Genomic DNA, 12021 nt, shown 5'->3' on the forward strand with positions numbered 1-12021 from the left:
AATTTTACTGGCCTAAATGTGTAACACACAACCTCCAACAATAAAATATGAGACTGCATTACAAATTCCATACAGCCAAAACTGATTCTCACAGAATGCCTTCCTTGATTTTTTCCACTCTTGTACCCAGAGCCAATCTATGCTTGCAAGTGAGAAACAAGTGAATGGAGGTTGATATTTTCCTTTAGAGACTGAGATGGAACAAAACTATAAAGATGCGTGTTCACCCTTCACTTGCTTTATGATGATGTGAGCAACTTCTTTGCTAAATCAGATAGCGGTTTGAAAACACTAGAGAAAGACTTCCTTGATTTTTTTGGGTGCTATTCACAATGTAACAGTTACAGATAAGAACCACTTAAGTGTAGGGACTTCCCTGGTGGTGCAGTGGTTAAGAATCTGCCTGCCATTGCAGGGGACACAGGTTCGAGCCCTGGTCTGGGAAGATCCCACATGTCGCCGAGCAACTAAGCCCGTGAGCCGCAACTACTGAGCCTGTGTGCCACAACTACTGAAGCCTGCGTGCCTAGAGCCCGCACTCCGCAACAAGAGAAGCCACTGCAATGAGAAGGCCACGCAGTGTAACAAAGAGCAGCCACCGCTCACCACAACTAGAGAAAGCCCGTGCGCAGCAACGAAGACCCAACGCAGCCAAAGATAAATTTAAAAATAAATAAATAAATAAAAGAAATTTTTTAAAAAAAGAACCACTTAAGTGTAATCTACATGTTGAACATCCTTTTCACCTGCACTTTAAGTATAGACAATCAACAAACAACAAATCAAGCCCTGACTTGTAACATTTGCCACTTCCCGTAGTGTAAATGCTCTCACCATGGCCGATTTTAACCCATTATTGACTGGGGATGTATTAATGCCACAGGCATTAGTTTCTGCAAAAATCCCCCAGTCAATAATGTGTTAAGTTACTAGTGTGGTGACACAGAATACAGAGTTAGCAAGCAGTGTCCTGCAAAATGGCATTATCCAGTATTTCCACCACCAGATACAGTATAGGTAAAATATCTCAAGAGCACAGATAATAGTAACATGGGAATAATAAAACCCCTAAGGCACAGGGGAGCTATATAAATCTCAAGATAACTCACATTGTCTGGCATATAGTAGATGCTCAATATATAGAAGTCATAACATATATAAATACTTTATTATCTAACATCATGTACCACCTCACACCTTCCCATATGCCCCAGTTACACAGGGTCACACACAATCACAATGTCAAGCCAGCGTATTAGACCGTCAGCTTGGCAAAAGCTGGGGATTTTTTCTTGTCCTGTTCATGGCTGTGTCCCCAACACCTAAAACAGTGCCTGATAAAATTTGCATGAATGAGTAAAGCTCACACAGCATAGTTACTTCGACTCCCACAAGCTAGCCCCCTGAGTACCACGGGGTGGGGGGGGGGGTACTGGGAATGAGTCTCTATTTCTCACATATTAACATAAATAAGGATGGGGGGGTCTTTTTTATTTGCTGATGTTTCTCTAGCCCTGCACAGTGCCTGGCATGGAGCAGAAGCTCAATAAATATAAGTTGAATGGATTAATATAATGTACACTGTCTGAGCTCAGGCTCAGAATAAATACCAAGTGACAGAGGGACCCGGAGAGTCCTGGAAGAGGGGGTCAGCAGCAAGGACCCCGGCCCAGCCCAGTGAGGTAGAGTAGCTAGACCCCATCACCAGGGGCCCCAAGAAAGGAAGGCAAGATTCAGTCTTGGTCCAGAGGGTGGCACCTAGGCCTGGGGGTCACGTCAGCTGTATCAAAGGGAGTCCAGTGGGGACTTGGGTGGCCACATGGAAGAGGCCCAAGACCGTGGCGTCCGCCGAGAGCTGCCAGGCACGAGGCTCCCGGACCGCGAGGCGCAGGTGGACGCTCAGGCGCTGTCCGGCATCCAGGTGCAGCAGGCCGCTCCGGAAACCAGTCGCTGAGTTCCCCGAGGATGGGGGTGGCAGGTCCAAGGTCAGGGCCAGAGCAGCGGCCCCAGCTTGGAGAGGCCGCAGGTGCAGGGCCACGGAGACGGAGCCGGAGCTGTTGCCGTTGCTGGCCATCACACGCTTCAGCGCCAAGTGCAAGAAAACATAGTAGACTCCGGCCTGGGCCACCACCACCTCGTGTGTGTGCTTGTCATAGCTCACACCGGGCGCCAGGGTCACACCTGTCATCCCCCGCTCGCTGCACCAATGCAGGGGCCCTTCGGTCAGCTGTACTGTGGGAGGAAGACACAGGGCACGCTTAGCATGGGAGCATCGCTGAGGGTTGAGGTCGCAGCCCTGGGGAGGGGAGGAGGGGCTCTGAGGGAGAGAGGACAAGAGGGAAAAGTGGGGAGGGGGGTATGAGAAAGGTAAGGGGACTCGGAGAGGGTCTCAGAAAGAGGGGGGCTGGGGGAGGGGAAGCGGGGATAGAAGGAAGGAAAGGATTCCGAGGGAGGGGGAAGCCTCTCTGGAAGAGGGAGATTGAGGAAGTGGAGGGGGACAGACTTCCAGGAACCAGGAGGAGGAGGAAATGTAATGCCAAAAAGGAAGAGGGGGGCTTTCCTGGTGGCGCAGTGGTTGGGAGTCCGCCTGCCGATGCAGGAGACACGGGTTCGTGCCCTGGTCCGAGAAGGTCCGGGAAGCTCCCACATGCCATGGAGTGGCTGGGCCCGTGAGCCATGGCCGCTGAGCCTGTGCTCCACAACGGGAGAGGCCACAACAGTGAGAGGCCAGCGTACCGCAAAAAAAAAAAAAAAAAAACGGATGATGGAGGGGGAAAGGGGGCTACTAGGGATGGAAGGATGGGGTTTGGAGAGGGAGGAGAAGGGGATGGGGGGCAGAGTTAGGATAGAATGAAGGAAGGGACTCAGAGTGGGAGGGGGGAAAGAGGAGGGGGGAGGGAGAAGGGGAAGGGGGGAGGGAGGGGGAGGTTGTGGGGGAAGGAGGAAAAATCCTAGAGGAAAGAAAAAGGGAGGGAGGAGGGGGTGGAAGGTGAAGGAGGAGGGACTCCAAGGAGAGGACAGGATGGGGAGAAGGTTTCCTTAAGAGAGAAGGGAAGAAGGTGGCAGGAGAGTCCAGAAGGGGGAGGGAAAGGGGTGGGAAGAAGAGTCCCCAGAAAGGGGAGGGGAGCGGGGGAGGGTCTCCGAAGGGAGAACGAGGAGGCGAGTCTGGAAGGGGGAGGGGCAGAGGAAGGAGGTAGAGAGGAGAGTCTCGGGAAGTGGGAGCGGAAGTGAACGGGAAAGAGGGTTTCCAGCAGGGAAGAAGGGAGACAGGGCTGGGGAGGAGGGGTCCGTCTGTCCCAGAGCCCAGTGGGAGACACCATACCAAACTGAGATTTGCGGCATCCAGCCCCAACTCTGAGACAGCGGGGTCTGAAGTGAACACAGATGGGGGTCAGAGGAGGAGGAGACCCAGAGGGGCTGACGCGGTTCTAAGAAGTGAGGGGACACTCTTCACAGAAGGGAGGGGAAGAGGGTCAGATTGGGTCACAGAGAAGGCCTCCCTCTCCTGGGGCTCTCCCGCTTAGTGCACCCCCCCCCCCCCTGTCTGGGGAAATCACTCACCACCATCGGCCACCACCAGCTGCGCGAACACGCCCTGCCGAGAGAGGACAAGCAGAAAGTGGGTGGAGGTCCCCCCTCCCGCACCCGCAGCCCTCTGGAAAGTGGGGTGCCCGGGATCTGCGCAAATCTTGAGCCTACGCTCCCTTCCCTTCCCGCTGCAAGAGAGCGCGAGCGCTGCCCCAGCCCTGCCGTGTGCAAGGACAGAACCCCGAGGACTCAGGAGGGAAAAGAGGAGAGAGTCCCTCCAGGGGGCTTGGCACTGGGGAGTCTTGAGAGAGAAAGGGGGGTACCCCAAGGATCCGGGAGAAAACCTAGGTTATCCGCGAGTTACGAAAGAGGGAGCCCCCACAGTGGTTCGAGATAAAATGTCCCTCGGGGTCCTCAATGGAGAAAGTGCTCCCCTCTGGGGTCCCGTGATGAGGTGGGGTCTCACGGGGGTGCGGGATGAGAAGGGTGCCCCCCGAAGTCCTGGATGAAGAAGCGGTGCCCTCGGAGGTCCAAGAGGGACGATGGGGGTCCCTCCACCCTCGGCCTGGGATGCAGAAAGGACCTCGGGGTGGGGGGGGGAGCGGATGGAGAAGGGGTCCCGGAACTGGGTAGGGGTCTCTCCCGGGGTCCAGATCGGGCCGCATCTCACCTGCGGAGAGTCGGGGAGGCGTGTGCGGGCGTCGGGCGTGAACTCCAGGCCCTCCGGGAGTCTCGGGCTGCGCGCGGAGCCGGGAACCTGCGATGCAGGAGCCCCGGGCGCGGCCCAGGCACGCACCAGGCAGGCGGCGCAGGCGGCGGCGAGCAGCAGCAGCGCGGCGCTCAGGGCCCAGGGCAGCGGGTGGCAGGAGCGGCCCGAGGGCGCGAGCGGCCGCTGAGCCTCAGGGTCCGGGGCGGCGTGGGTGCTGGAGTGCATGGCCGGCTGCGGGCGGCTGCGGTCCGAGGCTGCTGCACCGCACTTTATACCCAATCCGGAAGCCCCGCTTTCCGGGGAGTGGCCCGTGGGGATCCCAGAGATCCGCCCTGTAGTTTGGTTCCCGCCCACCCTGCCCGCCTCCTCCACCTTCTGTCCGAACTTTCCCTAACTTTCTCTTCCCCGGATCTCTCCCTCTCTCCATTTCCTTTTCTCTCTCTCTCTCTCTCTCTCTCTCTCTCTCTCTCTCTCTCTCTCTCTCTCTTTCGCCCTCCAAGCTCTGCCCCACCGACCCTCTTTCTTCCTAATTATCTCTCTTGTGTCTCCCTGCTTATCCATCTCTGCGCCTCTCTGCTTCTTTGCCTCTTTCCCCAATTTCTTATCACTCCCTAGCCCCCCGGCACTGGGGCCCCTCCAGGGCTCTCCTAAACCCGGCACTTCTCCAGAGGGGTCAGAAGATAGCCAGGCCTCAGCCCCCTTCTCCTGTGGAGCATAAGTCCTCCCAGTGGAACCCTAAGTGACCTGCTCAGCCCTCCCCCTCCCCTCCCTCTCTTGCCCCAGGACCACCTGGACCTTCCCTGGCCTGCCCCCGCCCACCCACCTAGACGCTTCCCATCTGGGGCCCCCTGGACCCCACAAGCAGAAGGCTGGAGAGTCCAGGTGGAGAAATTCCCCTTGTAGGAAAGGGACAGCCTTGAGTGAGGCGGAGGAAACTCAAATTTCCCGTTTGCTCTCCGGTGGTGGTGTGGGCGGGGGCGGGGGCGGGAGGAGGACCAGAGAAGCGGTCAAAACTCGGCCCCAAAAGAGGAAGCAACCCTGGACTGAGAGATGGCCAGCCCTAGAAAAGCCCTGGGCTCCCATAGAAGCCCTGCTCTGCCCAGACCAGCCGGCCAACTCCCTAATCCGCTCCAGGATTCACTTTCCCTATAGAAAATGGAAGGGTGGACCGGGCAATTGATCTCAGCCATCCATCAGCCGTCCGGGAAATGGGGGCAGGGGGGTTGGTTCAACTGAACAAGGATCGGATGCCGGCCCTGTATTCAATCTTGTATTAGGCCTCTCTGGGGAATTAAGAGGAGATCACTGTGATGATACTGGCTCGTGTTGACTCACAGGTGCTGAACGCTTCCGTTTTACCAGCGGTTTATAAAGCACAAGGCCCAGACCAGCATCACCTGGGAACTTGCTAGCTCTGCAAATTCTAGCACCTCACCCGAGACCTACTGACATTCTGGGAGTGGAAGCCCTGCAATCAGTGTCTGAAGGAGCCTTCCAGAAGATTCTGACACTTGCCCAAGTTGGAGAATCCACTGCATGGTACCAAGGTTGTTCCTTCGCACCTGCTGTCCCCCTGCCTGGAATGTTCTTTCCCCAGATCTGCGGCCAGCTGTCCTTCTGAGTAAAGAGGATGAATTAAGCTCCAGCCCCTACTTTCACTCTCTCCCAAAACCCCACTGCAGTGATAGTATAAGCGACTGTTTTAAAAGCTACACGAAAAATTGTAAGCCATCGGGATGGAATGCCAAATATAATTTCCCTAGCCAAATGCCACAATCACCACCGTGTCTCAAGCCTCAGTTATTGGTGACTGCCCCCCAACTCCGAAAGAGAGTGTGGTGGGTGACAGCTAAAATAGAAGCATCGGTCTAAAGTCAATTCCCCAAAAGAGATACCAACTCTGCTCCCCATCAGGGTGGAACTGCAGCCGTTTTGGGTTTTTTGTTGTTTTTTTTTTCCCTCCAGACAGCGGAAATGGCAACGTTTCTGGTGGGAGGAACGCAGTTGATGGTAGAAGAATCACGCCAAAAGCATGTGTTAAACAAACATGTCAACTTGAATGCAGGATTTGAAACTTTCCCTCCTTGACCCTCGCCCCCCACTCAGCAGCCAGGATCTGAAAGATGGGGACGGTGGGATCCTTTCTCTGAGGAATCTGACCAACCAGGAAGATAGATATAAAGATACTGAGGCCAAAAAGCCCTCCCCATATACCATTGCTCTGTCAAGAAGCTCACAGGCCACAGGCCAATCTGTTTATTATTAAGCCCTCCCCCACAGCAATGTCACAGACAAGGTTGTCTGAGCTGACAAAAAGAGGAATTCAGAGGACTCCCAGTCAACATCTCGGACCACCCAAATGAAAGTATCTCTCCCTCGGGCCCTGGTTACATCACCCCGTGACATTACCTTACTAGCAGTTTCCACCACGTGAGATATTCTTGTTCATTTCTTTGCTCACTCATGGCTGTTTCCCCCATGAAACTGTTATCTCCCAAAGAGGAGCATCTCCACCTGCCTTGTTTCCAACCTAGAAAATTGCAGGCCTCGATCGTATTGACTGATTGATTTAATGAATAAATGAATGCAGTATAGCATAACAGTTACCAGCATGCGCTCTAGAGGTGGACAAACTGCAGCCTGACACCGAATGTTTTGATTATTTTCATTTTGAAGCAGCTGGGAAAAGTCAAAAGAAGACTCTTTCCTGATGTGCAAATCATGTGAAATTCAAATTTTAGTGTCTACAAATAAAATTGTATTGATACACAGCCACCCTCATTTGCTTCCATATTGTCTGTGGCAATTTTTGCAATATTATGGCAGAGTGGAGTAGTTACAACAGAGATTGTCTGGCCCACAGAGCCCCAAATATTTACTCTCTCTGGTCCCTTTCAGAGGAAAATTTGCTGCCCCTGTCTAGAGTCTTGAATTTTAGCCCTCAAATTTCTTGCTGTGTGATTTTGGGCAAGCTGCTTCACCTCTCTGAGCCTCACTTTTCACATCTGCTAAATGGGAATAAGAGTAGGTCTCAGAGAGTAGCTGAGAGCTTGCTCTGAGCAGTGCCAGGCACATGGCAAATGCTCATTCCAGGTGAGCTGGGTCACTGACCCTTTTCTACAATTCCAATACGCGGATGTAAAAAAACTAAGACTCCAAAAGTGAAGTCATTGAGCCAAGGACTGACAGTGACTGTTCTGAACTCTCTCAATGCCGAGGGGCTTAGCAGAGTTCTATACACCCCCTCCAGAGCGGGGGGAAAAAATGCCTGGCAGGGGAAGGCTCAGGCCACAGCCTGGGGAAGGCTCAGGCCGCAGCCAGGGAGCGCCATGACGTATTGTTGTGGTCGGGACATCTGAGATAGGCAGCCCCGCCCACTATGGAGCTCTCAGCACCAGCTGCCTAGCACCTGGTTTAGTACAGTTGCACCTCTGTGCTCAGCTGTCTCCCTGAGGTGAGCGTGGGCCCTAGTTTTCCTCACCTCTAGGGGAAAGGCCTGAATTCTCACTGTCGCCATCATAGGGCTCAAAGGAGGGATTGGGCAGGAAGCAGTTGGAGGGGGCAGCACCCTTCTTCCCCCTCGGAGGCCCAGTGAACAGGCACCTCCTCCAGGAAGTATGCCTTGATTTTTCCTAGCAAATTCACCTCCTTCTCTCTGGGTTCCCGACTGCCCCCCATCCCGTATGTGGACTCCCCCAGGATCAACTTTCCACTGGCGTGGATCTTCCACGTTCCCCAGGGGAAAGGCAAAGCCCGAAAGAGACCCTTAGTGATTGCCGGGTAAGTGCACAGTGAGAGGGCATGGGACCCCATGGGGCGCTGTGAACCAAGAAAAGAAGAAAAAAGAGAAGGGAAGGGTTGAGTGAGGTTGGTCTCCAGCTGAGGGGGTATCCACGTGTGCTGAAGGAGGAAATAGATGCAGAGAGGGGAACTGTGTTCTCCAAGTTAGTCAGGTCTCTGGAAAAGCTGGGTCCAAGTCTCCTCAGCCCTGGATAGGCCAGGGAAACACAGACCTGACACAGGAGTGCACCTGTGATATTGTGTAAACACGACAAGGCATGATGGCATAATTAGGCTTTGTGGAGTTGGGGTGCCTATCCAGCTACTCTGGAACTGTGTGTTTCCAGTGCGATGTGTGTTCAGGGATCAGGAAAGGGGATGGGGGGGTCCCATGCGTGCACCAGTGTGCTTCTGGTTGAGGGACAACAATAGCACAAGATCCAAACCATTTAACTTCAAATCCCAGCTCTACCTCTTGCTAGTTGTATGATCTTGAACAAATGCCTTCACCTCTCTGCCTTGAGGTTCCCAGCTGAGAAGTAGAGCTAACACAGGGACCACCTCCTAGGATTACTGTCCAAAATCGGGAGGCAGAACAGCACCTGGCATACAGTAGGTGCTCTCCAGGACTAGTCATCACTGCTGCCAGTGGGGCTGACCATCTGGTGCCTCTGTGTGACTGCAGGCAGGGGTCTGATCTTGTGGATTAAGCACCAGGGTCCAGATACAAGTGCGGACATCTGAACCAAAAACAGGCAGGAAATATTGTGAACGGAAATAGCCGAAAGAGTCATTGAAAGAGAAATGGTCAGATTATCACTCATAGAATCAGTTCAGGAATCAAGCTGTGGAGGAGGCTGAGTCATCTCTTTGGGGCTCATTAGAGATCTCTAAGGGCTAAGAAAACAATGCGGATTTGGTTTCAGAGCAAAGATACATTTGCATAGCACATATCTGGAAGGTATATTAAAAAGCTAGGGGGACTTAGGAGAATGATCTGAAAAAGAGATTGTGGACCTTTCATTCAAGCTTCCACCCACTTGCATTTTCCATGTTTGCTTTGTTTTGGTTTTTGTGTGTGTGTTACATACAGAATGGTGGTCAGGTGGAGCACACAAAGAAAAAAACCAGTGGCCACACACACAAAAAAATTTTTAAGCGAAAAAAATAAGTAGAGAAAGAAAGAAACCGGTGGCCTTAGCTGTTTGGAGGAAGGGAAAATTTAACATCAGTGACATCAAAGGCAGGAAATGGTGTTTCCCTGCTAATGGCAGTGGAAGGACACAGGGATGGGGAAGACCCAGGCAAACCAAGGCGGGCCCTGGGTACCCCTCAGAGGGGCCCCGTCTGTGAAAAACCAGCTCATTCTGCTGGGAAACTAGCCAGGCTGCCCAGGAAGGAAGCCCCAGCAGGGCTACCACCTGGAAGGGACTCTCCAACTGGCCCAGAGGGGCAGCCACCAGACAGACACCAGTGTACAAAAGACACCCCCGTTCAGGCGGTACACAATCACACAAACCAAGACAGACACACAAGTACACCACACAGACATACACACACTCACACACTGAGACACATAATCATAGATACGCAAGAGTAGCCACCAAAGCTGGCCACAGACACACACAGAGACACAAGAGATACATATTCAGAGCATATACACCAAGAATAGAAGGACACACAATCGCAGACCCACAATCACACACATACCAAAACAGTGGTGGAGATACACCACACAGGCACATGCTAAGACATGCCCAGAGGTGCAATCATAGATACACAAGATCAGCTGCCCAAGCTAGCCACAAGCACACAAAATGACACATCCGTGCCCATGATCACACATACCCACTAACACATAGCCTGAAAGAGTCTCAAAGGCTCTGGGATATGCATTCAGAGACAGACAATATCAGATGCCCAGAGACCACCAAAGGCACTCAAGTCACACACTGACACAGGCTGACCTGGAGAGACTGGCAGAGACACAAAGTACAAGAAACCCAGGCCCCGCCCCCATTGAAGATCCAGGTCCCACCCTTCGAGCCACCCAAGATCCACCCCCCACAGAGGGGACCCAGGCCCTCCTTTTGGGGGCCTATCCCTCCCTCCCTTAAGGAACCTCTGGGTCCCTTTCCTTGGAAGCGACACCCAGTGTAGGCCGCGGGCGACCCCTGGTGGACCGGGCGCCTCAGTCCAGGGCTGCACTGAATGGGTCGGTGGGAGGGGGGCGTCTAGGCTGAAAGGAAGGAAAGGTGCTTCGGTATCGACTGCAAAGCCCGGAGGAAGGTGCGTGGCAACGGGGGAGCGGGGACACGGGCGGCCGGAGCGGGATCAGACGGCCTTGGACACGGAAACAGAGCGTGGGAAGCAGGAGTGGGATGGAAGACCCTCACCCGTCCCCACTCGGTGCGATCCCGGGTCCCCGAGGGGAGGGTGCTGCTCCGGGGACAGTGGAAGACGCGATAAGCCCGGCGGCGAATTCCCATTGGTCCGCGGCCGACCAATGAGGAACGGCTAGGACTCCCGGCGGGGCGGGGCGAGACAGGGCAACCGTTGATAGAGATGGAAGGGACCCGCCTACCCAGCCTGGCTCTCAGGCCGAAAATGACCACCAGGGAGGGAATCGCCCAAGGTCTGCAATGCCCAGCACGGAGACCGCTGGCCCAGGAGGACTCTCGTCAACTCCGATATGACTTTGACCCGCGGAACCCTGAAAAAGGTGGGCTTGCCCCTCCCAGAGTTGATCCCCATCTCCCAAGCCCTGCCCTCTCATCAGCCCCTCCCACTTTCATGTCATTCTCCCAGGCCCCGCCCACTGCCTAGCCATCATTGTCTCAAGCCCTGCCCACCCCCAGTCTCTCCCACTTTCCCATCATTCTCCCTAGGCTCCGCCCACTTCTCAGACAGCAACCTTCCAGGCCTTTCCCACTTTCCTACCCCACCCACTTTTCTACTTTTCTTCGTCCTGCACCATCCTCTCCCCCGGCTCTGCCCTTCTATTGTCTCCTATCTGAAATCCTCGGCCCTGCCCTGGGTTACACTTTTCCAGAACTCCCTGCCCCCTTCCCAGTCCAGGCCTTCGAACCATCCCCATCCTTAGTCTGAACTTCCCTGGGGACACCACAGCCTGAGGGTCTCTGAGCATTTTGTCTGAGCATTTAGGCCACGCCCATTTTGTTCCTCTCTCTACCTTCTTCCAGACCTCACCCACGCTTTCAAGACCTTACCCCAAATCAGTCAAGTCCCTTTATGGGATGGGGGCTCCTAGCTAACGGAGTCAGAGAGGCCTCAGTTTCCCCGGCCCCGGGGCCGTCCTCGGGAAGGCCACGACCCCTTGCCATCTAATTACTGCCCTACAATGGGACCCCGCCCCTGCCCACCTTGGTCTTCACCATTCGGGCCAGCCTCTCCCCGCTGTGTCCGGCCCGACTCTCGAGCTCTAATCCCAGTCTGGATGGGCGTGCCCACCCCTTTGCCCCCCACAGTCGATAAGCTTACCACATACTGTCTTGGACTTGCCCGAGCTGGTGGTCCGGTACCAGTGCCTGTGGCCGGGGGACCCGCGGAGAACACCCCCGTCCCATCGGCTGCCACACTGCTGGACCGCCAAGCTGTTGGTGGCTTTGGATTTGTTCTGTCTGCTGCTGGGTGAGCCCCCTCCCCAGCGTCCTTGAGCGCCCCGCACCACCACCATGCGGACACCCAAGGGGCCGTGGAGGGGTCTGTCTTCCTGTCTTTATCTGAGGGTCGCTAGATTGGGGGCTGGCTGCCTGCCCTGGTGTGTGTACTTGGGCTGTGTGTCTTCACATCGGTGTGTTCATCAACATATTTCTGGGATGTCTGGGTCAATGTGTATCCGTGTGAATGGGGAAGATAGGGACTCTCCACAAGTGTGACTTTGTGTGTTTTCCTGTCTTCCTGGGTCTGGGTGCTGGGTGAGCATCTGGCTGTGCATTTTTTTTTTTTTCAGTCTTTCACATGATTTTATTTGCTGCATGTCT

The 12021-nt window shown here is 54.4% G+C and overlaps 1 protein-coding gene across 1 annotated transcript; it reads right to left on the minus strand.

Moving 5' to 3' along the window:
- Positions 1-1140: 1140 nt before the first annotated feature.
- TNFSF9 (TNF superfamily member 9) lies at positions 1141-4524 on the minus strand. The gene is made up of 3 exons (XM_081230847.1): positions 4199-4524; positions 3562-3595; positions 1141-2232 (listed from the first exon to the last, which is right to left on the minus strand). Exons 1-3 carry the CDS (start codon positions 4460-4462, stop codon positions 1772-1774), a joined length of 759 nt encoding a protein of 252 aa, XP_081086973.1. The 5' UTR covers positions 4463-4524; the 3' UTR covers positions 1141-1771.
- Between the last annotated feature and the right edge of the window lie 7497 nt (positions 4525-12021).

This window comes from Mesoplodon bidens, assembly GCF_964165515.1.
Source record: "Mesoplodon bidens genome assembly, chromosome: 4".
Lineage (NCBI taxonomy): Eukaryota > Metazoa > Chordata > Mammalia > Artiodactyla > Ziphiidae > Mesoplodon > Mesoplodon bidens.